The 26,879-nt window shown below is 43.9% G+C and overlaps 1 protein-coding gene across 5 annotated transcripts in view; it reads right to left on the reverse strand.

The window, feature by feature from the left end:
- ZNF568 (zinc finger protein 568) overlaps positions 1–24,683 on the reverse strand; it is a 100,072-nt gene extending 75,389 nt beyond the window's left edge. The window contains exons 1-5 of one of the 5 annotated variants that reach the window (XM_070062277.1): positions 23,738–24,658; positions 18,593–18,873; positions 15,967–16,025; positions 1,699–1,825; positions 1,043–1,138 (exon numbers count right to left, since the gene is read on the reverse strand). In XM_070062277.1, the coding sequence (XP_069918378.1) occupies positions 1,043–1,138; positions 1,699–1,825; positions 15,967–16,025; positions 18,593–18,626 (316 nt within the window). In that variant the 5' untranslated portion in view covers positions 18,627–18,873; positions 23,738–24,658. Of the gene's footprint in view, positions 1–1,042; positions 1,139–1,698; positions 1,826–15,966; positions 16,026–18,592; positions 18,874–23,737 lie in introns of those variants that run through there. The other 4 variants (XM_070062278.1, XM_070062279.1, XM_017342424.3 and 1 more) reach the window with 4 other exon arrangements.
- Between the last annotated feature and the right edge of the window lie 2,196 nt (positions 24,684–26,879).

Here is a 26,879-nt window from a genome sequence, read left to right on the forward strand (position 1 = left end):
TAACAGATATCGCTGGACAAAAGCTTTGGCATTATAAAGATATCAAATCTCTGAAAGAAGGGCCAGCACTGTGGCACAGTGAGTAAAGCTGCAGCATGCGGCTCCAGCAGCCCATATGGACATGGGTTCAAGTCCCAGCTGCTCCACTTCTGATCCAGCTCCCTGCAAATGTGCCTGGGAAAGCACAGAACATGTCCCAGTTCCCAAGTCCCCATTACCCACTTAGGAGACCCAGAAGAAGCTCCTGGTTTCAGATCAGCCCAGTTCCAGCCACTGCAGCCATTTGGGGAATAAACTAGTGGATGAAAGATCTGTGTCTCCCTTTCTCTCTCTGTAACTCTGCTTTTCAAATAAATAAATAAATCTTTGATTAAAAAGAAAAAAACACTATGCAGTAGAGGAAATGAAGAGTCTGAGTATCAAGGGCAAGAGGGGGATTTGTTTTCATGTATCTTTTGAAATGTTTATATTTTTTAACCAAGTATGTGTATAATGTATTTTCAAAAGAAATAGAAGGTGGAGGAGCTACTAAGAGATTTCTAAGCCAGAAATTTACATTTCTGAGCCATGGGATTGTACAGGTTGTAAAGTATAATGAGCAGTGTGAATATTGTTACAAGACACAAATCTGTGGCTTCTCAAAAATGCAAAGAAGGAAATACATTAAAAGGAACCTACGTGTGAAACAAGCATGTTTTTAAAATACTACACATCCACAAAATACTGAGTGCAGCAGAAAATAAAACTATGAACATAAATGAAAGTGACAGCCCAAGGTTCTCAGGGACAGGAATTTTGAAAGAAAGGTTGTAAATGAATTAGGGGAGACAGGCATCCTAAAATAAGACATGGCTATTCTTCCTTTAAAATGTGAAAAAGACAGTCTCAATATAGGAAGAATAAGTATTTCAAAGTATTCCTACCATTTGTCACTGTAGAAAAGTGGGGTTTTAAGAAACTTTGGAAAATGTAATAAGGTAGCAACCCTCACTGAAAAACTGTCACGTGGGTTTCTCATTCAGAGATATTTGTTATTATTCACCTGGATATTGCCTCTCAAACATTTCTTCCTCCATAACCCATGGCTCCTCTTCTTGCTCCAACTTGAAGATCACATCTGGTTTGGTAAGCTGACAGCCTATACAGGAAAGAGCAAAGGAGCTGCATGTTAACACTGGATATAACCATACAATCCTTGGGCCAGGTCTTGGGGTCTTGACTATATGTGAAAGTTGATGGTTAAGAATTATCTACACAGGGCTAGCGCTGCGGCTCACTAGGCTAATCCTCCGCCTGCGGCACCAGCACTCCAAGTTCTAGGCCTGGTTGGGGCGCCGGTTCTGTCCTGGTTGTCCCTCTTCCAGTCCAGCTCTCTGCTGTGGCCTGGGGCAGTGGAGGATGGCCCAGGTCCTTGGGCCCTGCACCCACATGGGAGACCAGGAGGAAGCACCTGGCTCTTGGCTTCCGACTGGTGCTGCGCGCCAGCCGTAGCAGCCATTTGGGGGGTGAACCAACAGAAGGAAGACCTTTCTGTCTCTCTAACTCTGCCTGTCAAAAAAAAAAAAATTATCTACACAAAATAATTGAAAAATGGGGTAAAAATCATGTGAAGGACAGTTACCCTTATTTGGCAAGTTAAAGTCTTTAGACATTCAAGAAATGGAAACGAATTGTTTCAAATCGCAAAGCTACCCTTACCCACTATGACTAAGTTGCTATAGTTCTCCAGCATCACATCCCGGTATAAGGTCCTCTGAGCAGGTTTCATTTGCTGCCATTCCTCCTGAGTGAGGTCCACAGCCACATCCTTAAATGTCACTGTTCCCTGGGGGGGGGGGGGGGGGGGGGACACAATTCTGATTAATTTAAGTCATCGGAACTATGCACTGTAGTCAAAACAAGTAAAAACTCACTTAGCTAGGATCCAGGAGTCACCAGTTCTAAAAACTGTACATTAGGTGTTCATGTTACCTCATTTTGTATTGTACTGTGGGAGAAAACCAACCACTCAAGCACATGTGAGACCCAAAGTAAGTACTGGGTTCCTAACTGACTCAGCCCAGCCGTGGCTGTTGTGGGCATCTGGGGAGTGAACCAGTTACAGAAGAGTTCCATTATCTCTCCCTTTCCAAGAAAAACTAATAATAATTTTGGCAAGTCACTCAAACAAATACGCAACAGAAATAAGAAAAACAGGGGAAAGGAATCAGTATCCACAGCTGCTGCAATACATGACCTACTTGTTCTGTTTTAAATAAGAAATTACCAGGCAGGCAAAGAAACAGGAAAGAAAAATCCATATGCAAAGGAAAAATCAGAAAAGACAAACCTAGATATCTGCCTTATGCACTAAAACTTCAAAGCAGTCATCATAGAAATAAAACTCAGAAAATCATAATTAAAGTAAGGAAGGTATGATGACAATGTCTTATCAAAAAAACAAACAAACAAACCCAGAAGTTATAAAAAAGAGCCAAAGGGAAATCATAAAGTAGAAAAGTATATAACTGAAGTGAAACATTTGCCAAACACGCTAAGCTGTACATCTGAAGTGGCAGAAGAAAAAATAAATCAGCAATTTGAAGTTTAATTGATAGGGTTCCTACAATCCAAAGAGCAAGGAGAAAAAAGAATGAGAGAAAATAAACAAAAGCCTGAGAGAAATGTGGGACATTATTAAGTGCATCAATATGCATGAGTACTACATATAGTATTGGATAAAAGAAAAAGAAGAAAAAAACAATTGGCCGGTGCCGCGCCTCTCTAGGCTAATCTTACGCCTGTGGCACCGGCACACCGGGTTCTAGTTCCGGTCAGGGCGCCGGATTCTGTCCCGGTTGCCCCTCTTCCAGGCCAGCTCTCTGCTGTGGCCTGGGAGGGCAGTGGAGGATGGCCCAAGTGCTTGGGCCCTGCGCCCGCATGGGAGACCAGGAGGAGGCACCTGGCTCCTGGCTTCGGATCGGCGTAGCACACTGGCCACAGTGGCCATTTGAGGGGTGAATCAATGGAAGGAAGACCTTTCTCTGTCTCTCTCTCTAACTCTGCCTGTCAAAAAAAAAAAAAAAAAAATTCAAAGAAATAACAGCTGGAGCTGGCTCCGTGGTACAGTGGGTTAAAGCCTGGCCTGCAGTGCCAGCTTCCCATGTGGGTGCTGATTCGAGTCCCTGCTTCTCCACTTCCGATCCAGCTCTCTGCTATGGCCTAGGAAAGCAGTAGAAGATGGCCCAAGTCCTTGGGCCCCTGCACCGGCATGGGAGACCCGGAAGAAGCTCCCGGCTCCTGACTTTGGATCTGTGCAACTCCAGCCATTGCAGCCAATTGGGGAGTGAACCAGCAGATGGAAGACCTCTCTCTCTCTCTGCCTCTTTCTCTGTGTGTAACTCTGACTTTCAAACAAATAAAGAAATAATAGCTGACATTTCTCAAATGTGATGAAAAATTAACATTTTTCATTCATGAAGTTCAATTAACTCCAAGTATGCATAGACCACACCTGATATATTATAGCAAACATGCTGAAAAATAGACAATCTTGAAAGGAAAGTAGTACTGGAGTAAGAAAATGACACCAGACCGTAACTTGGGTCCACACAAATGATAGAAATGGTAAATAAAAAAGTTAATATAACAAGGTTATAGATACACAAGCACATTGTAAGGCTCACAAAGTTCATGGAAAATTTATGATATCTTTTAGTTTCATCTCTCTATTATCTTTTTGTATTACCTTGCCACTTGTTCTCCTTTCTTAGCTTCTTAAATAGATGTAACTTTATATGTATTAATAATTGTTTATAACATACAGATGAAATACGTGTAACAAAAATAGCACCAAATGGAGAAAAAGAGACTAGAGCTACTTAAGAGTAGCATTTCTGTACAGCACTGGAATTTAGTGTAAATCTAAAGTAGATTCTGAAGAGATATGCATAAGCCCTAGAGCAACCACCAAGAAAATCCTTAAAGATAGTAACATTTTATATAGACAACATTCACTTAATGAAAAGACAGCACAGAAGAAACAAAAGACATGAGACACATGGATGCAGAAAAATGGCAGACATAAACCAAATGATGTTAGTGTTAACATTAATTGTGAATTTGTTGAGTAAGATTTAAAAGGCCAAGACTGTCAGACTGAATAAACAAGCTCTGACTATGTGTTGTTGTCTACAAGAGATATACTTTAGATTCAAACATAACAAACATGCTGAAAGAAAAATGATAGAAAAAGAGATGCATCATGTGAACAATCATTAGCAAGCTAAAGTGGATATGTTAATGTCAGTCAAAATATAATTAAAATGAAAACTGGTACTACGGGGCCAACGTTGTGGCACAGCAGGTAAAGCTGCCGCCCATGATGCCAGCATGCCATATGGGTGCCAGTTTGTGTGCTGGCTGCTCTGCTTCTGATCCAGCTCCCTGCTAATGGCCTGGGAAAGCAGCAGATCACGGCCAAGTACCTAGACCCCTGGCACCCATGCGGGAGACCAGAAGAAACTCCTGGCTCCTGGCTTCAGCCTGTGCCGGGCCTGGCCACTGCAGCCATTTAGGGAGTGGACCAGTGGATGGAAGATTTCTCTCTCTCTCTGTCTCATACTCTCTCTTTGTGACTCCATTGAAATAGATAAACCTTAACAAAAATTGTTACTACAAAGAGTATTTTATGATAAAAGAGTCAATCTGACAGAAAAGTATAACAATTATAAATATATGTACCTAACAAAATTTCAAAACACACGAAGCAAAAATTAATAGAATTTAAAGGATAAATCAGCAGTTCAACAGTTCATAGCTGGAGTCTTCAAACAGAGCCTCTAGGCAAATTATCAGTAAGGAAACAGAAGACCTAGGCAACACTACACCATCAACTAGACCTAACAAACATCTATACAACATATATCATCTGAGAATAGCAGAATACAGATACTTCTCAAGTGGGGATCAGCAGAATAATCTATCCCTGTGGGTCAAATTCTTCAGCTAATTCTTCAACTAAACAACCTGTCTTGAATCTGTAGGTCAAATTTTCAGAAATGGAAAGGAGATACTATCCGCCAATCAGCTACTGGTTATTTGAAAACTGTTTGTGACCATACTGCACAAACTTTGTTACCTATTTTGCAATGCTCCCATTAAGTCCCAAGTTTACAATTTTGCTATGTCAATGGAATTAATATAGGCCCATTAAAATAGGTTGGAAATCATAATTAGGAGCCAATATAGCCTTTATAATCATAAAGAACAAAATACAGATTGCACACTGGGACTATATCATATTCTTTACATATGTAAGCTGTTCGAAAAATAGGACATTGGGAAAAATTATATCCTTTCATACATTACAAAATACCCAAAGGAGTGATTTTCATGACCTTTTCAACAATTATCTTTGGCAGAAAGGAGCAAAACACTCTATGTAACTCTGCCTTTCAAATAAATGAATAAATTTTTTAAAAAATTAGAAATAGGTAGCAGAAAGAAATCTGAAATTTACAAATATGTGAAAATGAAATAATATTCTTAAATAATCAAGAGATAGAAAAATCATTATGGGAATTACAAAATTTTTTTAAAGATTTATTTATTTGCAAATCATAGTTACACAGAGAGAGGAGAGGTAGAGAGAGAAAGAGAGAGAAGTCTTCCATCTGGTGGCTCACTCCTCAAATGGCCGCAACGGCCAGAACTGCGGTGATCTGAAGCCAGGAGCCAGGAGCTTCTTCTTGGTCTCCAATGCGGGTGGCAGGAGTCCAAGGACTTGGGACCGTCTTCTACTGCTTTCCCAGGCCACAGCGGAGGGCTGGATTAAAATTGGAGCTGGGCCATCTTCTGCTGCTTTCCCAGGCCATAGCAGAGAGCTGGATCAGAAGTGGAGCAGCCAAGACTAGAACCAGTGCCCATATGGGATGCTGGCACTTTAGGCCAGGGCGTTAACCAACTGCGCCACAGCGCCAACCCCAATTACAAAATATTTTGAGATAAACTAAAATCAACACACATACCAAAACTTACAATATACCACTAAAGCAATGTTTAGAAACATATCTTCAGCTATGAACACCCTCTTTAAAAAAAAATGACAGGGGTTGGCACTGTGGCAATGTAGGTAAAAGTGCCACCTGCAGTGCCAGCATCCCATGTGGGTGCCAGTTTGAGTCCCGGCTGCCCTACTTCTGATCCAGCTCTCTGCTATGGCCTGGGAACGCAGTTGAAGATGGCCTAAGTCCTTGGGCCCCTGCACTGACATGGGAGAGCTGGAAGCAGCTCCTGGCTCCTGGCTTCGGATCGGCCTAGGTCTGGCCATTGTGGTCATTTGGGGAGTGAATCAGCGGATGGGAGACTTCGCTCTCTTTCTCTACCTCTACTTCTGCCTCTCTGTAACTCTGCCTTTCAAGTAAATAAATAAAACTTAAAAAAAAAAAAAAGAAGAAGAAAGAGTTGAAATTATGTTTGTAGTAAACTACCTACATATACCTTCTGATATTGGAAGAAGGACTAAATCCAATATAACTAAGAGAAAATAAATATTATACATTATATTGGAAATCAATGAAATCCAGGATAGAAAAGATTAGACAATCAATGAAACCAAAAATTCATTCTTAATTTTTTTATTTTACAGAGTTAGACAGTGAGAGAGAGAGAGAGAAAGGTCTTCCTTCCATTGGTTCATTCTCCAAATGGCTGCTACGGCTGGTGCTGCGCCGATCTGAAGCCAGGAGCCAGGTGCTTCCTCCTGGTCTCCCATGTGGGTACAGGGGCCCAAGCACTTGGGCCATCCTCCACTACCTTCCCAGGCCACAGCAGAGAGCTGGACGGGAAGAGGAGCAACTGGGACTAGAACCTGGCGCCCATATGGGATGCCAGCACCACAGGCAGAGGATTAAAGATCAACAAGGGGACTGGAGCTGTGGCGCAGCAGGTAAAGCCACTGCCTGCATTGCTGGCATCCCATATAGGTGCTGGTTCAAGTCCCAGCTACTCCACTTCCGACCCAGCTCCCTGCTAATGTGCCTGGGAAGGCAGTGGAAGATGGCCCAAGTCCTTTGGATCCCTGCACCCACTTGGGAGACCTGGAAGAAGCTCCTGGCTCCTGGCTTCAGATCATCTTAGCTCTGGCTATTGCGGCCATTTGGGGAATGAACCAGAGGGTGGAAAAGCTCGCTCTCTCTGATTCTCCCTCTCCCACTCCCACTCCCTCTCTCTCTCTGTAATTCTGCCTTTTGAATAAATAAATAAATCTTTAAAAACAAAATCAACAAAATAGACAAACTTTTCATTTAACTGATAAGGCGGGGGGAAGACTATAAAAACACACTAAAATCAGGAATGAGAAAGGAAGTATGACCACTAAACTCATCTGAAATATAAAGGGTTATAAAAAATATGAACTGTATGCCAACAAATTAGATGGCATACATGAAGTGGAAGTATTCTAGAAAGATATAAACTAATGAAATTGTATCAAAAAGAAAAAAAAATTGCAGATCTCTGGTTTTTTTTTTTTTTTTTTTTTTGGACAGGCAGAGTTAGACAGTGAGAAAGAGAGAGACAGAGAGAAAGGTCTTCCCTTTTCCGTTGGTTCACCCCACAAGCGGCCGCTATGGCTGGTGCGTTGCGGCCGGTGTGCTGCGCTAATCCAAAGCCAGGAGCCAGGTGCTTCCTCCTGGTCTCCCATGCGGGTGCAGGGCCCAAGGACCTGGGCCATCCTCCACTGCCCTCCTGGGCCACAGCAGAGAGCTGGACTGGAAGAGGAGCAACTGCGACAGAATCCAGTGCCCCAACCAGGACTAGAACCCGGGATACCAGTGCTGCAGACGGAGGATTAGCCTAGTGAGCCGTGGCGCTGGCCTAGATCTCTATTAAGAGAGATTAAATTACTAGTCAAGAAACTACCCAAAAAGAAAAGCTCGGTCAGGTCCAACACTGTGGCCTAGTGGTTGTAAAGCTACCACCTGCAGTGCCGACATCCCATATGGGTGCCGGTTCGAGTCCTGGCTGCTCCACTTCTGATTCAGCTTTCTGCTTTAGCCTGGGAAAGTGGTGGAGAATGGCCCAAGTCCTTGGGCCCCTGCAACCGGCATGGAAGATCCGGAAGAAGCTCCTGTCTCCTGGCTTTGGATTGGTACAGCAGCAGCCATTGTGGCCAAGTGGGGAGTGAACAACCAGATGGAAGACCTCTCTTTCCCTCTCTCTGCCTCTCCTTCTCTCTCTTTGTAACTCTGACTTTCAAATAAATAAATAAATCTTAAAAAAAAAAATAAAGAAAAAAAAAGAAAAGCTAAGGCCCAGATGGCTTCACTGGAAAGTTATAACAAAGAAATATTAATACTAACTTCTTTATGAACTTCCAAAATAAAGAGGAAAAGTAAAGAGGATGGAAGATTTATTCTATGAATTCAGTTATACCAATACTAAAATCAGACAAGACATTACACACACACACAAAAAATTATAGACCACTACGTCTTATTAATACAGAGGTAAAGTGCTCAATGCTAATGAATCTAATCAAATGAAGATTTTCAGACCATGACCGAGGAGATGTATCCCAGGAGTACAACATTGGATTAACATCCAAAAAAATCAGTTAAGGTAATACACAATATCAGTACTAAAAAGGACAAAACCAAAAGGTCATCTGCAGAAATGGAGAAACAGTACTTCACAAAATCCAACATTCTCATGATTTATAACAACAACAACAAAATATTCAACAAGCTACCAAAAGAAAAGGACTTGTTCAACAAGATACAGGATATCTTCAAGAATCTCACAGGAATATAATAATAAATGGTGAAACACTGGATGCTTTCCCCTAAGTTCAGAGACAAAACAAGGATGCCTACTCTCATCATTTCTATTCAACACTGTAGTATAGACATTAGAGAAATTAAGCAAGAAGATAAATAAGCATACAGATTGGGAGAAAATGACACTACGACTGTTTTCAGATGGTATAATTTTGCATATAGAAAATTCAAAGATGCCACTAAAATTCCATTTGAATAAGTTCAGCAAGGTTACAGATCTAAGATCAATAAGAAAAGTTAATTGTATTTGAAGATACAGAGAACAGGCAAAAATGAAATTAAGAAAGCAGTACCATTCACAACAGTATAAAAATATAAAATACTTAGGAATAAATTTAACAAAATAAATGTAAAATTTATATTCTGAGAGCTTGAAAATACTGAAATTTGAAGACATCTCGTTTATGGATCACAAGACTTAATACTCATATTGATAAGATAATAATACTTCCAAATCGACCTATAAATTCAATGCTATCCCTAACAAAAGATCAGCTACCTTTTTGCAGTAATGTACAAGCACATCTTAAAATTTATATAGAAATGCAAAAGAGAGGCCAGCATTATGGCAAAGTGCATAAAGCCACCATATTGATGCCAGTTCAAGTTGCAGCTGCTCCACTTCCAATTTAGCCCCTTACTAATGTGACTGAGAAAGCAGTGGAAAGATAGCCCAAGTGCTTGGGTCCCTGCCACCCATGTGGGAAACCTGGAAGAAGCTCCTGGCTTCAGACAGCCCCAGTTCCAACCGTTGTGGCCATCTGGGGAGTGAACCAGTGGATGGAAGATCTCGATGTCTCTCTCCCTCGCTTTCTGTCTCTCTCTCTCTCTCTCTCTCTCTGTAAACTCTGCCTTTCAAATAAATAAGTCTTTAAAAAATAAAAAAAGAAATGCAAAGGATTCAGAAAAGTCCAAATGATCTTGGAAAAAAAAAACCTGGAAGATCTACATTTCCCAATTTTAAAATTTACTAAAAAGCTACAATAATCAAGACAGTGTGGGCCAGCAACGTGGCTCACTAAGCTAATCCTCAACCTGCAGCGCTGGCACTCATGGTTCTACTCCCGGTTGGGGCACTGGTTCTGTCCTGGTTGCTCCTCTTTCAGTCCAGCACTCTGCTGTGGCCCGGTAGTACAGTGGAGGATGGCCCAAGTGCTTGGGCCCTGCACCTGCGTGGGAGACCAGGAGGAAACACCTGGCTCCTGGCTTCAGATCGGTGCAACGCACCGGCCATAGCAGCCATTTTGGGGGGGTGAAACAACGGAAGGAAGACCTTTCGCTCTGTCTCTCTCTCTCACTGTCTAACTCTGTCAAAAAAAAAAAAAAGGAAAGAAAAAGAAAAAAAGACAGTGTGGTACTGGCATGAGGACAGACATAACAGATGAACAGAATAGAACTGGTTGAAAGAAATAAATCTCCCATTTATAGTGGATTGATTTTAGACAAAGGACACTCACTGGAGAAAAGGATAGTCTTTTCAACAAATGGTCCTAAGAGAACGGGATTATCTAAATGTAAAACCATGAACTGGATTCTACATTCTAAAAATAACTTAAAAGAGAACAACAACCTATATATAAGAGCTAAAACTACAAAATTCTCAGAAGAAAACAGGTGTTAACTTGTGACCTCAGACAACAGTTTTTTAGATATGACATAAAAACACAAGAAACAAAAGAAATTTTTAAATAAAAATGACTATCAGAACAATTAAAACATTTTATACTTCTAAGCATGTATCATCACAAAATTGAAACATCCAGGCTGGCTCTGTGGTACAGTGGCTTAAGCTGCTGGTTGTGGTGCCAGCAACCCACATGGTAGTGCTTGTTTGAATCCCAGCAGCTCTATTTCCCATCCAGCTTCCTGAATTTACCTGGGCAATAGATGATGGCCCAAGTACTTGGGCCCTTACCACCCATGTTGGGGACTCAGATGGAGAATGGAACTCCTAGCTCTTGCTTCAGCCTGGCCCAGAACTAGCTTTTGTGACCATCTAGGGAGTGAAATCATCAGCTGGAAGACTGATCTTCTCTTCCTCTCTTTACCACTTGCCTTCAAATAATTCTATGAATAAACATTTTTTTTAATGTGAGGGGCTGGTATTGTGGCATAGCAGGTAAAGCCACTATCTGTGATGCCAACATCCCATATCAGAAAATCTGGTTTGACTCCATATAGTCTACTAAGCCACAGTGCCAGCCCCATATGTTCCTATTTATCATATGGTAATTGTTACTATCCAAATTTAAGAATCCACAGAACAAGATAAATGAAAACATAACAAGTAGCATATTAGGGCCAGCATTGTGACATGGCAGGTGCAGCTGCCCACTGCAATACTGGCATCCCATATGGCACACGTTTCTGTCCTGTCCACAATGTGGGCACCACTTCAGCTGCTCTGCTTCCAATCCAGCTCTGTGCTAATATGCCTGGGAAGGCAGTGGAGGATGGCCAGATGCTTGGGCACCTGCAGCCACATTGGGGACCCAGAGGATGCTCCTGGCTCCTGGCTCTTGGCTCAGGCCTGGCCCAGCCCTGGCCATTGCAGCCATTTGGGGAGTGAACCAACAGATGGAACTTTCTTTCTCTCTCCCTCTCTCTTTATTCTGCTGTTCAAATAACATAAATCTTTAAGAAAGTGACAGATTGGGGCCGGTGCTGTGGCACAGAGGGTTAAAGCACTGGCCTGGGGCGCTGGCATCCCATATGGGCACCGATTCTAGTCCCGGCTGCTCTTCTTCCAATCCAGCTCTCTGCTATAGCCTTGGATAGCAGTGGAAGATGGCCCAAGTCCTTGGGACCCTGCACCCATGTGGGAGACCCGAAAGAAGCTCCTGGCTCCTGGTTTCCGGTTGGCGCAGCTCCAGCCGTTGCAGCCATCTGGGGGGTGAATCAGTGGATGGAAGACCTCTCTCTCTGTCTCTACCTCTCTCTGTAACTCTTTCAAATAAATGAAATAAATCTTAAAAAAAAAAAAAAAAAAAAAAAAGTGACAGATTGAGAGAAGGTATCTGCATCAATTCTAATACTGAAGTAGGCAGAGAGATCTTCCATCCGCTGGTTCATTCCCCAGATGGTCGCAATGGCCAGGGCTGGTCCAGGCAGAAGCCAAGAACCAGGAGTTCCTTCCAGGTCTCCCATGTGGGTGGCAGGAACCCAGGAACTTGAGCCATCTTCCACTGCTTTTCTGAGGTTGTTAGCAGGGAGCTGGATCAGAAGCAGAGCAGCTGGGAAAAGAATTGGCACCCACACTGTAGGCGGCAGCTTTACCTGCTATGCTACAATGCTGGCCCCAACATTTCTTAATTTTAAAGATTTTATTTATTTATTTGAGAGGTAGAGTTACAGACAGTGAGAGGGAGAGACAGAGACAAAGGACTTCCTTCCGTTGGCTTACTCCCCAAATGGCTGCAATGGCCAGAGCTGCACTGATCCCAAGCCAGGAGCCAGGAACTTCTTGACCTGGTCTCCCATGCAGGTGCAGGGGTCCCAAGGACTTGGGCCATCTTCTACTGCTTTCCCAGGCCACAGCAGAGAGCTGGATTGGAAGAGGAGCAGCCGGGACTAGAACCGGCACCCATATGGGATGTCGGCACTACACGCAGATGATTAACCTACTGCACCATGGCTCCAGCTCCTCTTAATTTCAAGTAAAGAAAAGACTAACAATATAAAATAGGCAAACAATAGAACTCACAATTGGCAAAATTTGCATTTTTTCCACTCCTGAGTTGGCAGAACAGATGAAAACTGTTCAGCATCATAAAGTGCAGCCCTAGAATCAGACTGTATGGGTTTGAATTCTAGGTTTACAACACACTGATAATTATAATTCTTTTCCCTTATTATGTAAGAATTAAAACAATAAATCTACTTCACAGAGTTTTTATACTGATTACAATAAATAAGCTATATAAAGTTCATGGCACAATCCACATAGCACATAGAAGCTAGTAAATAAAATATTATGTAGTCTAGATGTATGTAAGTAACAGCTATAATGGAATATCACATCCAGATTCTAGAATGACTTTGAGACTGTAGGGCCTAAAATACAGGCAGTACATTTCCTCATCCCAAACCAAAACATATGGATTTTGTATCTGAAGAATATATATAAAGTTTCTGATAGCTAAGAGAATAGTTTGCAGATCACAATTCCTTTGACACAATTTCTAGCTTTCTACTCTATGTGAAGAAAATGTATATGTAATTCAGAATTCTCTCATAAAAGTGGTTATTACCCAATCTAAATTTTACCTAAAAAATGTATCTGCAAATCCCAATTGTCTCTTTAAGATATTATTTTAAAATATATGTTGGCCACTTGCATTTCTTCTGATTGCTTCATGTTATTCTATTTAATTATTGGGTTCTTTTTGTTTATTTGATTTGAAATTGGAGTTACTGAGAGAGGGAAGAGACAGAGAAAGACATCTTCTATCCTCTAGTTCACTCCCCAAGTGGCTGCATTAGCCAGGGTGGAGCCAGGCCAAAACCAGGAGTTGTCTCCAGGTCTCCCACATGGGTGGCATGGGACCAAGCATTTGGGCTCTCTTGTGCAGCTTTTCCCAGGCCATTAGTAGAGCTGGATCAGAAGTGGGGGGGCTGGGACACGAATTGGCACCCTTGTGGGATGCTGGCTCTGCAAGTGGCGGCCCCACATGCAACACCACAATGTCAGCCCCTAATTAATGGTTTTTACGAAAAAGCTGTTAGTAAATCTCCACTGTACGTATTACAAAAACTATCTCTAGCTTTGCCTTTTTATAGCATTTAACACAGTTTTACTCAAGAAAAGCATTACTTTTATGAACCTAAATCAAGCAATTTCATCTTCCGGACTGCACATTAAACTTTCAAGGAATATAGTCAACATATTCAAAGCAGTCTCAGGTATGAAAGATTATATAGCTAATAATGATTAACAACACCTATCATTCATGTAGCACTTATTACCTGAATTTAAACCTTCTAATATTCCTATAGAGTAAGTACCATTATTATCTCCCTTTACAGATGTTGCAACTAAGGCATGAGCAATTAAACTTACCTGCAGTCATATACTTTGTAAGATAATAAAACCATTTGCCCACTGGCATGAACTGAGCTAACATCAGAATCCAAGTCTGATAAGGGCCAAAGAACCACTGTACTGATGGGAAAACAATTGCATGAACTATAGAATCATATGGTTAAAATAAGAGTATATGTGCAGTTCAAACTATAGGAGTGTAAATGGTTTTACAGGTGCAAACAAAAAGAATCAAGAACAGAGGTTTTTGTAAGATGATGAAGAACATCCTTTTTTCTCAAAGGACTTAATTTGCTTTATTTTGTATTCCAAAAACAAGCCATCCTTCACTCCATAAAATACAGTAAGTATCCCAGAATACTAGATCTTCTTTTTTTTTTTGACAGGCAGAGTTAGACAGTGAGAAAGAGAGACAGAGAGAAAGGTCTTCCATTCGTCGGTTCACCCCCCCAAAAGACCACTACAGCCGGCGCACTGCACCGATCTGAAGCCAGGAGCCAGGTGCTTCCTGGTCTCCCATGCGGGTGCAGGGCCCAAGGACCTGGGCCATCCTCCATTGCCCTCCCGGGCCACAGCAGAGAGGTGGCCTGGAAGAGGAGCAACCGGGACAGAATCTGGAGTCCCAACCAGGACTAGAACCTGGAGTACTGGCACCGCAGGTGGAGGATTAGTCTAGTGAGCTACGGCGCCGGCCTATACTAGATCTTCTAAGACCATAACAGAGATATGGAAAGCTACAGAAGCCCGGCGCCGCAGCTTACTAGGCTAATCCTCCACCTTGTGGCGCCGGCACACCGGGTTCTAGTCCTGGTCGGGGCGCCAGATTCTGTCCCGGTTGCCCCTCTTCCAGGCCAGCTCTCTGCTGTGGCCCAGGAAGGCAGTGGAGTGTCGCTCCCCCTCTTCGTGGAGAAACGACACTGAATCCTGCCTAGGCTTCATATCCGAGTCATGGCACCATTATGTCGCTCCCCCTCTTCATGGAGGAACGACACAGGACCCTGCGCTGTTCTTTTGTCTGCTCGGCCCTCCCCGGGTTTGCTGCTGGTTCTTCCCGGGTTGGCTTCTGTCCCTTCCACCTCCGTGGAAGGGCGGTTCCCCCTGGCCACTTTCCCCACTTCCGCAGGGGAGTGGCACACCGCCGGCCGGCTCTCTCAGGGGCTGCACAGGTGTTCCCTCAGATGTTCCCCTCAGATGTTCCTGGTGCATGTTGTCTCTCTCCTCCTTTATAGTCCTTTTCCACCAATCCCAACTCTGCTACCCACACGCCGAGTACGCTGCTCTCCTCCAATCAGGAGCAGGTCCTACAGTTTATTGGTTGAACTGGAGGCAGCTGTGTAGAAGCTGTTTCCCTTCTCAGCGCCATATTGTGGGAGAGCAGATGCATAGAATAAGTCTTAATTCCAGTAACTCAGTCCAGTCCGGGTTGCTCCCCACAGTGGAGGATGGCCCAAGTGCTTGGGCCCTGCACCCCATGGGAGACCAGGAGAAGCACCTGGCTCCTGCCATCGGATCAGCGCGGTGCGCCGGTCGCAGCGCGCCAGCCGCGGCGGCCATTGGAGGGTGAACCAATGGCAAAGGAAGACCTTTCTCTCTGTCTCTTTCTCTCACTGTCCACTCTGCCTGTCAAAAAAAAAAAAAAAAAAAAAACGAAAGCTACAGAAGACTTGCCACATAATGTTAGTATAATTTAGCTCAATGTGTATCGAAAGCTCAAGAATATATATATGTAGAATCATTTGAAAGATATATATTCCATTTATTCTTTCAGGTAATTTTTTGATCTAAGTGCCAGTGGATAGCTTTGTCTTTCTGTAGATTTTAATTTTTCTTTCATAAATAATGCAAATTATGAAATGACCTATATGTTCCAATTTATTTTAACTCCCAAGATCATACTCAAATTTAAATTCAATTATAGTAATTCTGTATGTATTTGTTGCAGTGCAGTCATATCCCAAATGCCCTTGGTTCTGATTTTCTATTCTCACTTTGATTTTACATATTCCTCATTTTGATTTTTTTTTCATATTTACTGGTAGGTTACAGTAACTAACTATAACTACACTGCAAAATAATACAAGAAACAAATAAATGCTGAAGACATACAAGAGACCTGGCTGTTTCCTCTTCTTCCTTGGAAAGAGCAGAGTCCTGATGACACCAAGCTGAAGAAAGAAAAAACAGATTTGCTTCAGAGTTTCCACACAAAAGAATACAGAAATTCTTCAGTACCTAGTGGCTTTATCATTTTAATGAATAACTCTCAGATACATGAGAAATGCTAACCACTACCAAGGTACAGAGACACCAAAATGTATATGGATGATTAATTATATAGGATCTGATAGGAATTTCTGGAGGGCTAATTATAGGATGCCCAATAAATTTACTAACAATATAATTTTCTTAGGATTTGGCTATATTTTATTCCTAATAGGAAATTTATTTTAAGTATATAATGAATATCACAAAAGATTTAATGAGAAAGAGGGCCTTTAAGGTGATACATGTTACCATAAAGATTCTGGAAACAAACCTCAGTCAGAGACTGGCTATAGGCACTGTGGAAACTTCTATGAAAGAATGTAGTCATGATTCTGATGACATTTTTAAATAACCTAATTTATTTTCACTCTAAAAAATTCAGGACCTTCTGGTTAAAAATTTAAGGTTAAGTATTTGCATTTATGTCTGCTCTCTCCCAAACTCAATCACAATGTTAAAAAGGAACAAAGGAAGCTAGAATACAGAAGACTTCAGCAGTAAGAGATACTAACAAAATTTTGGAAGCTAAAAAACAAACAGGTGGATACTTTCTAACTTAACCCAAGAAAGCTAGTCCTTAAGTGAAGGTGGAGAAGCTAAGACAGAACCCTAGAAATATTCAAAAATGGAATTACTAAGTAATTCTACAGATAAGAACTTGGGAGTAGGGCTGAAAGACAGGGAACTGAATATAAAACATTATAAAAAGACATTAAGACTGGCCAGCGCCGCGGCTCACTAGGCTAATCCTCCGCCTTGCGGCGCCGGCACACCGGGTTCTAGTCCTGGTCGGGGCGCCGGATTCTGTCCCGGTTGCCCCTCTTGCAGGCCAGCTCTCTGCTGTGGCCTGGGAAGTGCAGTGGAGGATGGCCCAAGTCCTTGGGCCCTGCACCCCATGGGAGACCAGGATAAGTACCTGGCTCCTGCCATCGGATCAGCGCGGTGCGCCGCCTGCGGTGGCCATTGGAGAGTGAACCAACGGCAAAGGAAGACCTCTCTCTCTGTCTCTCTCACTGTCCACTCTGTCAAAAAAAAAAAAAAAAAAAGCATGTTGGGGGCCAGTCCTGTGGCATAAGCGAGTACAGCTACCACCTGCAGAGCTGGCATCTCATATGGACATCAGTTCAAGTCCCAGCTGCTCCACTTCCAATCCATATCTCTGCTATGTCCTGGGAATGCAGTAGAAGATGGCCCAAGTGCTAGGGCCCCTGCACCGGTGTGGGAGACCCAGAAGAAGCTCCTGGCTCCTAATCAGCACAGCTCCAGCTGTTGCGGCCATCTGCAGAGTGAACTAGCGGATGGAAGACCTCTCTCTCTTTCTCTGCCTCTCTGTAACTCTGCCTTTCAAATAAATAAATCTTTATAAAAAAAAAAAAAAGAGAGAGAGAATGTTGGGGTAGAGGTGAGATGTGGCTAAATAGCAAATGAGAGCTAAATCCTTATCTATACTGTCAAAAAATCAATAGGAAGGGGCCAGTGCTATGGTATAACGGGTTAAGCCATGCCTGCAGTGCCGGCATCCCATATGGGTGCCAGTTCAAGACCCGGCTGCTCAATTTCTGATCCAGCTCCCTGCTCTGGCCTGGGAAAGCAGAAGATGGCCCAAGTCCTTGGGCCCCTGCACCGGCATGGCAGACCCAGAAGAAGCTCCTGGCTCCTGGCTTTGGATCAATGCAGCTCTGGCTGTTGCAGCCAAATGGGGAGTGAACCAGCAGATGGACAACCTCTCTTTCTCTCTCTACCTCTCCTCTCTCTGTGTACTCTGATTTGCAAATAAATAAATAAATCTTTAAAAAGGGGGGGGGAGGCCAGTGTTGCGGTAGAGAAAGTTAGCCCACCACAGCAACCATGGCATCCCACATTGAAGGGCCAATTCAAGACTTGGCTGCTCTGCTTCCTGCTAAGGTGGCCAGAAAGGCAGCAGATGATGGCCCCAGTGCTTGTGCCCCTGCCATTTATGTAGGGCATCAGAATGGAGTTCCTGGCTCCTGTCTTCAGCCCTAGCTGTTTTGACCATTTAGGGAGTAAAATAGCAGATGGAAGAACTCTGTGTTTCAGATAAATCTTTCAAAAAAATCAACAAAAAAAACTAAAGCTGAGAAAACAAGCACAGCAGTATAGATGTTATTCAGAAAAATGGAGACGAATGGCAGAAAATCCAGACAAAAATGGTCAGAGCAGTTGATTGTAAGGAGTGGACAGGGGATTAGGAGGGATGGAATAGGAATCTTTTGCTTACACTTACGTGAGCATTTAAAAATATTATTTAAATGTATCCATGAAGAAAAACAGAAATACATTTTTTAAATTATTAACAAAATGTGAGTTAAAAAAAAGTCTACAATGTACCGTCAGTAATACATATGAGAACTTTCTTGGTAAGAGTACTGAATTTTCTAACTCTTCAACATTGTCTCTGAATGTACAACTTCTCTCTCCTACATTTTGCCTATCTGAGCTGCCTTACCTCTCCTTGCCATCACTGGGGTCAAGTGCTCCATTGTCACACAGCTGTTCCTGATTCCTAATGGCTGAGATGTGATTCAGAGTTTGCCCATTCTTGAAAGCACGATGAAGACAGGTTGCAGATCCAACAATTCCAAGGTCCACTCTTTCCTGGTACCTTCCAGCCTCTGGGACAGCCTCAGGGGTCAGAGATCTCTTCCCATGATAGATGCCTGTTCCTCAGGCTTCTTTTTACTCACATCTACAGATCCGTCGTATCCTTGTGGAGCCAGGATCTGTGGGCTTAGAACATAATCCAATTTACCTGATGCCTTCTCATTGGATCCCTGTGGTAACCAACCTCCATGACGGCCCCCAATGACCACAGTCTTCTGGTATTCATGTCTTTTGTTGACCCCTCCCACATGAATAGGGCTGACTTATATAATTTAGAGGATGTTGCAGAAATGACAGCGTGTAACTTTCAAGGTAGGTCACAACAGACATTGCGTTGTTTCTTAGGCATTTTTTGGACCACGCACTTTAAGGGATGTCAGTCACCATACCATGTAGACACTACAGTGAGGTCTCCTGTCAACAGCTAACTCTTAATTTGCCAGTCATCTTGGAAGTGAATGGTCCAACTCTGGACCAGTGTTCCAATGACTGCAGCCTTGCCAACATTTTAACTGCAGCTTAATGAAACACCTGAGTCAGAATACTAAGCTAAGTTATTCTCCACGGAAACAGCAAGACAATATTGTTGGTTAAGCCATTAAGTTTTGACGTAACTTATTACATAATCCTAACAAATACAGCCCCAAACACTTATCTTCCTTATTAATTTATACTCTCTGGATACCAGATTGGATATGCTGAATGCAAAAACCAGTTTGGAGAATTCAGACTGAACAGTTCAGGCTGAGCCAAATATACAACAGACACTAAGAGTCTAAAAACAAAATGATGTTCACTTATCTCAAATATCATCCAAATATATAAAGGCGCAGTCTTTTTTTTTTCTTTTGGACAGAGTTAGAGAGAGAGCACAGAAAGAAAGGTCTTCCTTTTCCATTGGTTCACCCCGCAAGAGGCCGCTATGGCCGGCGCTCTGCGCAGATCCGAAGCCAGGAGCCAGGTCTCCCATGCGGGTGCAGGGCCCAAGCACTTGGGCCATCCTCCACTGCCTTCCCGGGCCACAGCAGAGCGCTAGACTGGAAGAGGAGCAACCGGGACAGAATCCGGCGCCCCAACCGGGACTAGAACCCAGGGTGCAGGAGCCGCAGGCAGAGGATTAGCCAAGTGAGCCGCGGCACCGGCCAAAGGCGCAGTCTTGATGCAGTGACAGATATAAAGTTGGCTCAACAAACTCAGATCTGCACCAACTGAGAGTTGGAGTAAAAGAATGTTCAATCAAGGTCCAGTTATTCAATTCCTGATCTGAGTTACCTCGGCAATTGAGAGGATAGTTGCAATTTAGAATCCTAAGACTTTCTCATTCTAAATGAGAATTATATCCATGTCATAGTGATACTGAGTGAATAAATGAAATGGCTATTAAATAAATAAATGCCAGGGCCCACGCCATGGCACAGTGAGTAAAACTGCTGCCTGCGGTACCGGCATCCCATATGGGCGCCAGTTCTGGTCCTGGCTGCTCCTCTTCTGATTCAGCTCTCTGCTATGGCCTGGGAAAGCACCAGAAGATGGTCCAAGTCCTTGGGACCCTGCATCCGCGTGGGAGTCCAGGAAAAAGTCCTGGCTCCTGTCTTCGGATTATCACGGCTCCAGCCATTGTAGCCAATCGGGGAGTGAACCAGTGAACGGAAGACACCCCACCGCCCTTCCCCGCCTCTCCTCTCTCTGCGTTAACTGTGACTTTCAAGTAAAATAAAAATCTTTAAAAAAAAATTAAATGCCAAAAATGACATAGGAAGTGGACACCTCTTTAACCACATCCTTTTTTTTTTTTTTTTTTTTTGACAGGCAGAGTGGACAGTGAGAGAGAGACAGAGAGAAAGGTCTTCCTTTTTGCCATTGGTTCACCCTCCAATGGCCGCCGCGGCCGGCGCGCTGCGGCCGGCACGCCGCGGCCGGCACGCCGCGGCCGGCACACCGCGGCCGGCACACCGCGCTAATCCGAAGGTAGGAGCCAGGTGCTTCTCCTGGTCTCCCATGGGGTGCAGGGCCCAAGGATTTGGACCATCCTCCACTGCACTCCCGGGCCACAGCAGAGAGCTGGCCTGGAAGAGGGGCAACCGGGACAGAATCCGGCGCCCCGACCGGGACTAGAACCCGGTGTGCCGGCGCCGCTAGGTGAGGGATTAGCCTATGGAGCCGCAGCGCTGGCCATTTAACCACATCTTTTAAATGGACAGACATTGTGTGACAGAATGAAAATAGTAATTCATGTATAATACATTTTGGAAAGTGGTAAGTTTGAGACATAATTTTTTTAAAGATTTATTTATTTATTTATTTGGAAGGCAGAGTTACAGAGAGGCAGAGGCAGAGAGAGAGAGAGGTCTTCAATTTGTTGTTCATTTCCCAATCGGCCACAACAGCCGGAGCTGGGCCAATACAAAGCCAGAAGCCTGGCACTTCTTCAAGGTCTCCCACATGGGTGCAAGGTCCTAAGGATTTGGGCCATCTGCTGCTGCTTTCCCAGGCACATTAGCAAGGAGCTGGATCAGAAGTGGGAGAAACACATGAAGTTCCTGGCTCCTGGATTCAGCCTGACCCAGCCCTGAATATTGGGGCCATTTGGGGAGTGAACCAGCAGATGGAAGATCTCTGTGTCTCTCCCTCTGTCCACTCTGCCTTTCAATTAAATAAAATAAACCTAATTTTTAAAAAATACATTAAGGAAAGAAGGCAGCAACTATGGAAAACAGTATGGCAGTCAAAAAATTCAAAATAGAATTAACATATGATCAAGCAATTCTACTTTTGAGTATACACCCAAAGGAATTACAAGCAAGGATTCAGGTATTTGTACTCCCTTATTTATATCACTGTTTATTCACAAGAGTCAAAAGGAAGAAAGCCGCCTAAGTATCCTTTGAAATTCTGACACATGCTCACACCGACGGATCTGAAGGACATTGTGCTAAGCACCTTCAACAGGACAAATATTTTAAAAGTCTACTTATATATGATGTACCTACAGTAATCCCAGTAATGGAAAGTAAAATGCTGGTCAGCAAGAGCTGGGGAACTCGAAGAATGGGGAGTAACTGCTTAATGGATACTTGAGTTTCTGTTTTGCAAGATACACAAACAGTTCTGTGGGTGGATGGTGCTGATTATAGTATAACATTGTGACTGTACTTAATGTCACTGAACCATACACTTAAGCATGGTTAAGATGGTAAAATTTAGGTTATATATTTTACCACAAACTAAAAATATATATACATGCGTAAAAAACAAATGAAATAGTAATAATAAATAAAACTAGAAGAAAACAACATATCAGACAAGAATAAAACAGAAATAGGTGAGTAGTTTTGAATTCAAGTATAGTTAAGTCTTCTTAAATTTGGGTTTTGTAAATTATGCATATTAAAAATTGAAGGGGGCCAGCCATATGGCGTAGTAGGCTAAGCCTCCACCTGCTGGCACCAGCATTCCATATGAGTTCTGGTTCAAGCCCTGACTTCTCCTCTTCCAATCCAGTTCTCTGCTTACGGCCTGGGAAAGCAGTAGAAGGTGGCCCAAGTGCTCGGGCCCCTGCACCCATGTGGGAGAGCCAGAAGAAGCTTTGAGCTTTGTATCAGCCCAGCTCCGGCTGTTGTGGCCATTTGGGGAGTGAACCAGTGAATGGAAGACCTCTCTCTCTGTCTCTAGCTCTACCTCTCAAATAAATAAGTAAAATAAAATAAAATAAACTGGAGGATAAGAGCAGAAACCAAACCAGTGGAGAGGGGGGAAAAAAAGGAATAAGGTAAACCTGCACAATAAAAAGAAAGGTAAAATAACACAGAATAGGAAATGGAAAAATAAAATCTCTATCAGCTATCAGGATAAATACAATCGACTTACATTTACCTATTAAAATAACAAAAAGTTTAAAAGGGTAAAAACACCAGAAATATGGTCTTTGCAGAAAACCTGAGCCATAAAGACATTAATACTTGAAACAAAGACATGACGGAAAAGAAAATAAACACTGAACATAAAATTCTTGATAATACATAATAACAAAACCTGAAAAGCAGTATTACCAGGCAAAAGAGAACATGGACTACAATACATTCAGAATGAAGAGCCACAGTTTTTAATGTGGTAAGCTGCAACCTTGGCTCCAATTCGTCGCTTTCCTCTAATAGAATTATACATTCACATTCTTTGCCAAATAACTTTGTAATGCCCTTCAGCTGTGGGTGTAGTGATGGTAAGCTCAGCCACGTGCCCCGCTTTGGCTAATCTATTATTAGTATACTGGGGAGCACTGGTTTTAGGCGTGCTTGCATATTCTATCTTGTGCCCCGGTGATGCACTATAAGAACATGTCCTGGTAACCACTGCCCTCTTAACCCGCGCTCAGTTAGAACACATGAAGCGCATTATCTGAATTCACCCTGCAGCCTCCTCACTCAGCCAGACCAGGCTAGATCAGGTGAGCACAAGGAACCTGTAAACCCATGAACAGGAGAATATAAACTTCTCTGTTATACGGCACTGGGTGTAGGGGGTGTCTGCTAGGCGGTGTTATGGCAAGAGCTAACTCATCGACACAGTAAAGGAAACAAGCCTTAGAGGAGGATCCTGAACCTGGGGGAAATCATCAAGCAAAACTCGGAAGCTACAGAACAAGGCCAAGGGCTGAGGGGGTCAAGAAGGAAAAGCCAGCAAAGGAGACTAAGAATGGGACGACGGGGAGGGAGGACCACAACACAAACGCAGAGCGGTTTCTTTACTTCTCACGCAGTTCCTGACTGTGCCAAATGCTACAAAGAAGTCAACTCAAGTCAGACAGGAACCACCACACATCGCACAATCAGCACACTTAACCCTGCTCGCACTCAGCACACTTTAATCACAATCACACACAACCACAATCAGCCCGTGACTATCACGCCATCACAACACACACACAAAATTCCTATCACAGTTTTTTTTTTTTTTTTTTTTTTTTTTAATTCCAACAACTCCGATCACTCACCAGCAGCGTGCTCTCCCCAGGAGCACCCCCTCTCCACAGCCGCTACTTGGGGGACGCCGACCTCCGGAGAGGCTCCGCCCGTCAGCCGCCCGAGGCGGCGCCGTCCGAAAGCTCAAACTGCCCGCGCTCGCTCAACTGCTGCGGACAGGCGGCAGCACCACCTGCCAGGAAAGCCCGAGGGCTGCTCCAGCGCAGTGCCTCAGAGTATGAGAGGACGGCACCACCAAACACGCCGTGGACCAACCACACTACCGCCGAAACATTCCTCCGCTCCCGACACGTTCCACAGCACAACTCCTCCCAGGATGCCGCGCGGTCCTATTCAACTTCCGGCCGGAGCGCGGACCGCGTCTGCCGGACGGTAGGCAGTGAGCCAGATTGGCGCCAGGAGGCTGAGGTCCTCCTTCCCTACTTGCGGGGATGCACAGCTGAGACTCGGCAGGACATCAGAGAACTGTCCTGCAGTCATTGCTGGTGGACCCGGGCGAGACCCTGAGAGCGATCGGCGTCGGCCCTGCTCTGGACTACATTTCCCAGAGATCCTGGTGGCCGATCGCTCTTCTCGCGGGAACAGGAACATTTCGTCACGCCTGGCGGGACCGTTAGATCTGTGAATTGAGAGATTGTGGCTACTGGTGGGACCAGCTCGGGTCTGCAGATTCCGACTCAGATCGGAAAGACCTTAGCTGGGCTATGATACTGGAGGTCCGTGCCGTGGGAGCGAGTTAAAGAAGGAGGGTTGTGGGATTGTGACACTGTGGCTGAGGTGGGGTGCCTGTCCCCGAGCAGTGGGGACGGTGTGCGTCCCTATGGGTGTGCGATTGTAACGGTGTTACCATGTGGGGCTCCTTGGGTTAAGGATGACTGTATCAAAATCTTTGTGACACTATGGGTGTCACCCGTGCCATTGTGCCTCCAGAGCTCTGTCCCCAGGAAACCCCTATGAGGTTTTGTCAGATTCTAATCCTGGACAACAGTAAACAAAGGTTTTCCCTGACGTGGTGGGGATGGACAGGACGCCTCACTTGCTTCTGCTGTCCCTGTTCCCTGAGCGTGGTGATTAATGGGGCTGGGCTAGGGCTGGGAATGGCTACTGATTTGGGTACCAAGAGAAACCTCTCAAAATTACTTTTTCCTCTCCCAATTTCTATTCTTCTCCATGTGGCTTTCCCAGAAGAGGAGGAAAGAATGCGTGATGAACTCTTGCAAGCGATAGCCAAGGTGTGTGGGGGCTTCCTCTGCTTTCCTCTTTCCAAGAATTCTTGGGTAATGAAGATATGTCTGTTGATTATAGGTCCCTATAATTTCTTCATTGTATAAAAGAATGGTTGGGCCTGGTATTGAAGCCCACTACTGTCCGTGTATTTGACTTTCACTTATTTGAAAAGTGGCTCCGCTTCCACGTGCTGAATTTTCTTCTTTCCAGATAGAATATTCATTGTAATTTAAAAATAAGTACACGGTTATTTTGGAGAAGTTCACAGAATTACCAATAAAAATAAAGTATGACTATTAAGATAATTGGTTTTAATATTTCAATGTACTTTCATTATTTTTCCAATATATGCTCATACTTCATTTACCATTTTATTTTATTTTAAAGATTTATTTACTGATTTGAAAGTCACAGTTACACAGAGAAGAGAGGCAGAGAAAGAGAGAGGTCTTCCATCCGCTTGTTCACTCCTCAAATGGCTGCAATGGCCAGAGATGTGCTGATCCAAAGCCAGGTGCCAAGAGCTTCCTCTGGGTCTCCCACGCAGGTGCAGGGGCTCAAGGACTTGGGCCGTCTTCTACTGCTTTCCCAGGCCACAGCAGAGAGCTGGATTGGAAGTGAAGCAGCTGAGTCTCGAACCAGTGCCCATATGGGATGCTGGCGCTTCAGGCCAGGGCATTAACCCGCTGCACCACAGCACCAGTCCCTTCATTTTTTATCCTACATTTTCACTTAAAAGTGTCATAAGTATCCTCCCACGTTATGTAGTGGTCCTAGCAACTACACTTTTTCAAAGACATATTTCTTTGTATGAAGGATCTATGTTTTATACTTTTCTTTAAATCAGTTGTACCAGACTTCTAAATACTTATTTAAATGTTTATATATACCCATACACACACACACGTACATACACCCCTACAAACTCACATAGAAGTTTGAATTTGGATTTCCATAATTAATAATATAGTTGAGTACTCTTCCACATGTACATTAGCATTTCTTTTGTGTCATAAATGTTCAAATTTTCTATCCATCTTTCTTGAATAATCTCTTACTGACTCATAAGAGTTTAAATTTACAGGCCGGCGCCGCGGCTCACTAGGCTAATCCTCCGCCTAGCGGCGCCGGCACACCAGGTTCTAGTCCCGGTTGGGGCGCCGGATTCTGTCCCGGTTGCCCCTCTTCCAGGCCAGCCCTCTGCTGTGGCCAGGGAGTGCAGTGGAGGATGGCCCAGGTGCTTGGGCCCTGCACCCCATGGGAGACCAGGAAAAGCACCTGGCTCCTGGCTCCTGCCACCGGATCAGCGCGGTGCGCCGGCCGCAGCGCGCCGGCCGCGGCGGCCATTGGAGGGTGAACCAACGGCAAAGGAAGACCTTTCTCTCTGTCTCTCTCTCTCACTGTCCACTCTGCCTGTCAAAAAAAAAAAAAAAAAAGAGTTTAAATTTATATAGGCTGAGTACGGGTAGCTTATTGATTATATAATTGTACTGTTAAGATTGTTCTATCAATTTCTTTAAGATAGTTTTTATTTTATTGTAAGATTTTACTCACTTATTTGAGAGGCAGATCCATAGAGAGAGAGAACGAGAGACAGTCAGGAAGGTCTTCCATCGCTGATACACTCCCTAAATGTTGGCAACAGCTGGAGCTGGACCCATCTGAAGCCAGGAGCCAGGAGCTTCTTCCCAGTCTCCCACGCAGGTGCAGGGGCCCAAGGACTTGGGCCATCTTCCACTGCTTTCCCAGGCCACAGCAGAGAGCTGGATCTAAAGAGGAGCAGCCAAGACTAGAACGGTGCTCATATGGGATGCCGGTGCCACAGGTGGAGACTGAGCCCACTACGCTACAGTGCCGTCCCCAAGATGGTTATATGAACAGCAATTCTAACAACAAGATTGAGTTTACCAGTTGTTTTTTTTTTTT

This window comes from Oryctolagus cuniculus, chromosome 18 (genome assembly GCF_964237555.1).
Source record: "Oryctolagus cuniculus chromosome 18, mOryCun1.1, whole genome shotgun sequence".
NCBI classification, from domain to species: Eukaryota; Metazoa; Chordata; class Mammalia; order Lagomorpha; family Leporidae; genus Oryctolagus; species Oryctolagus cuniculus.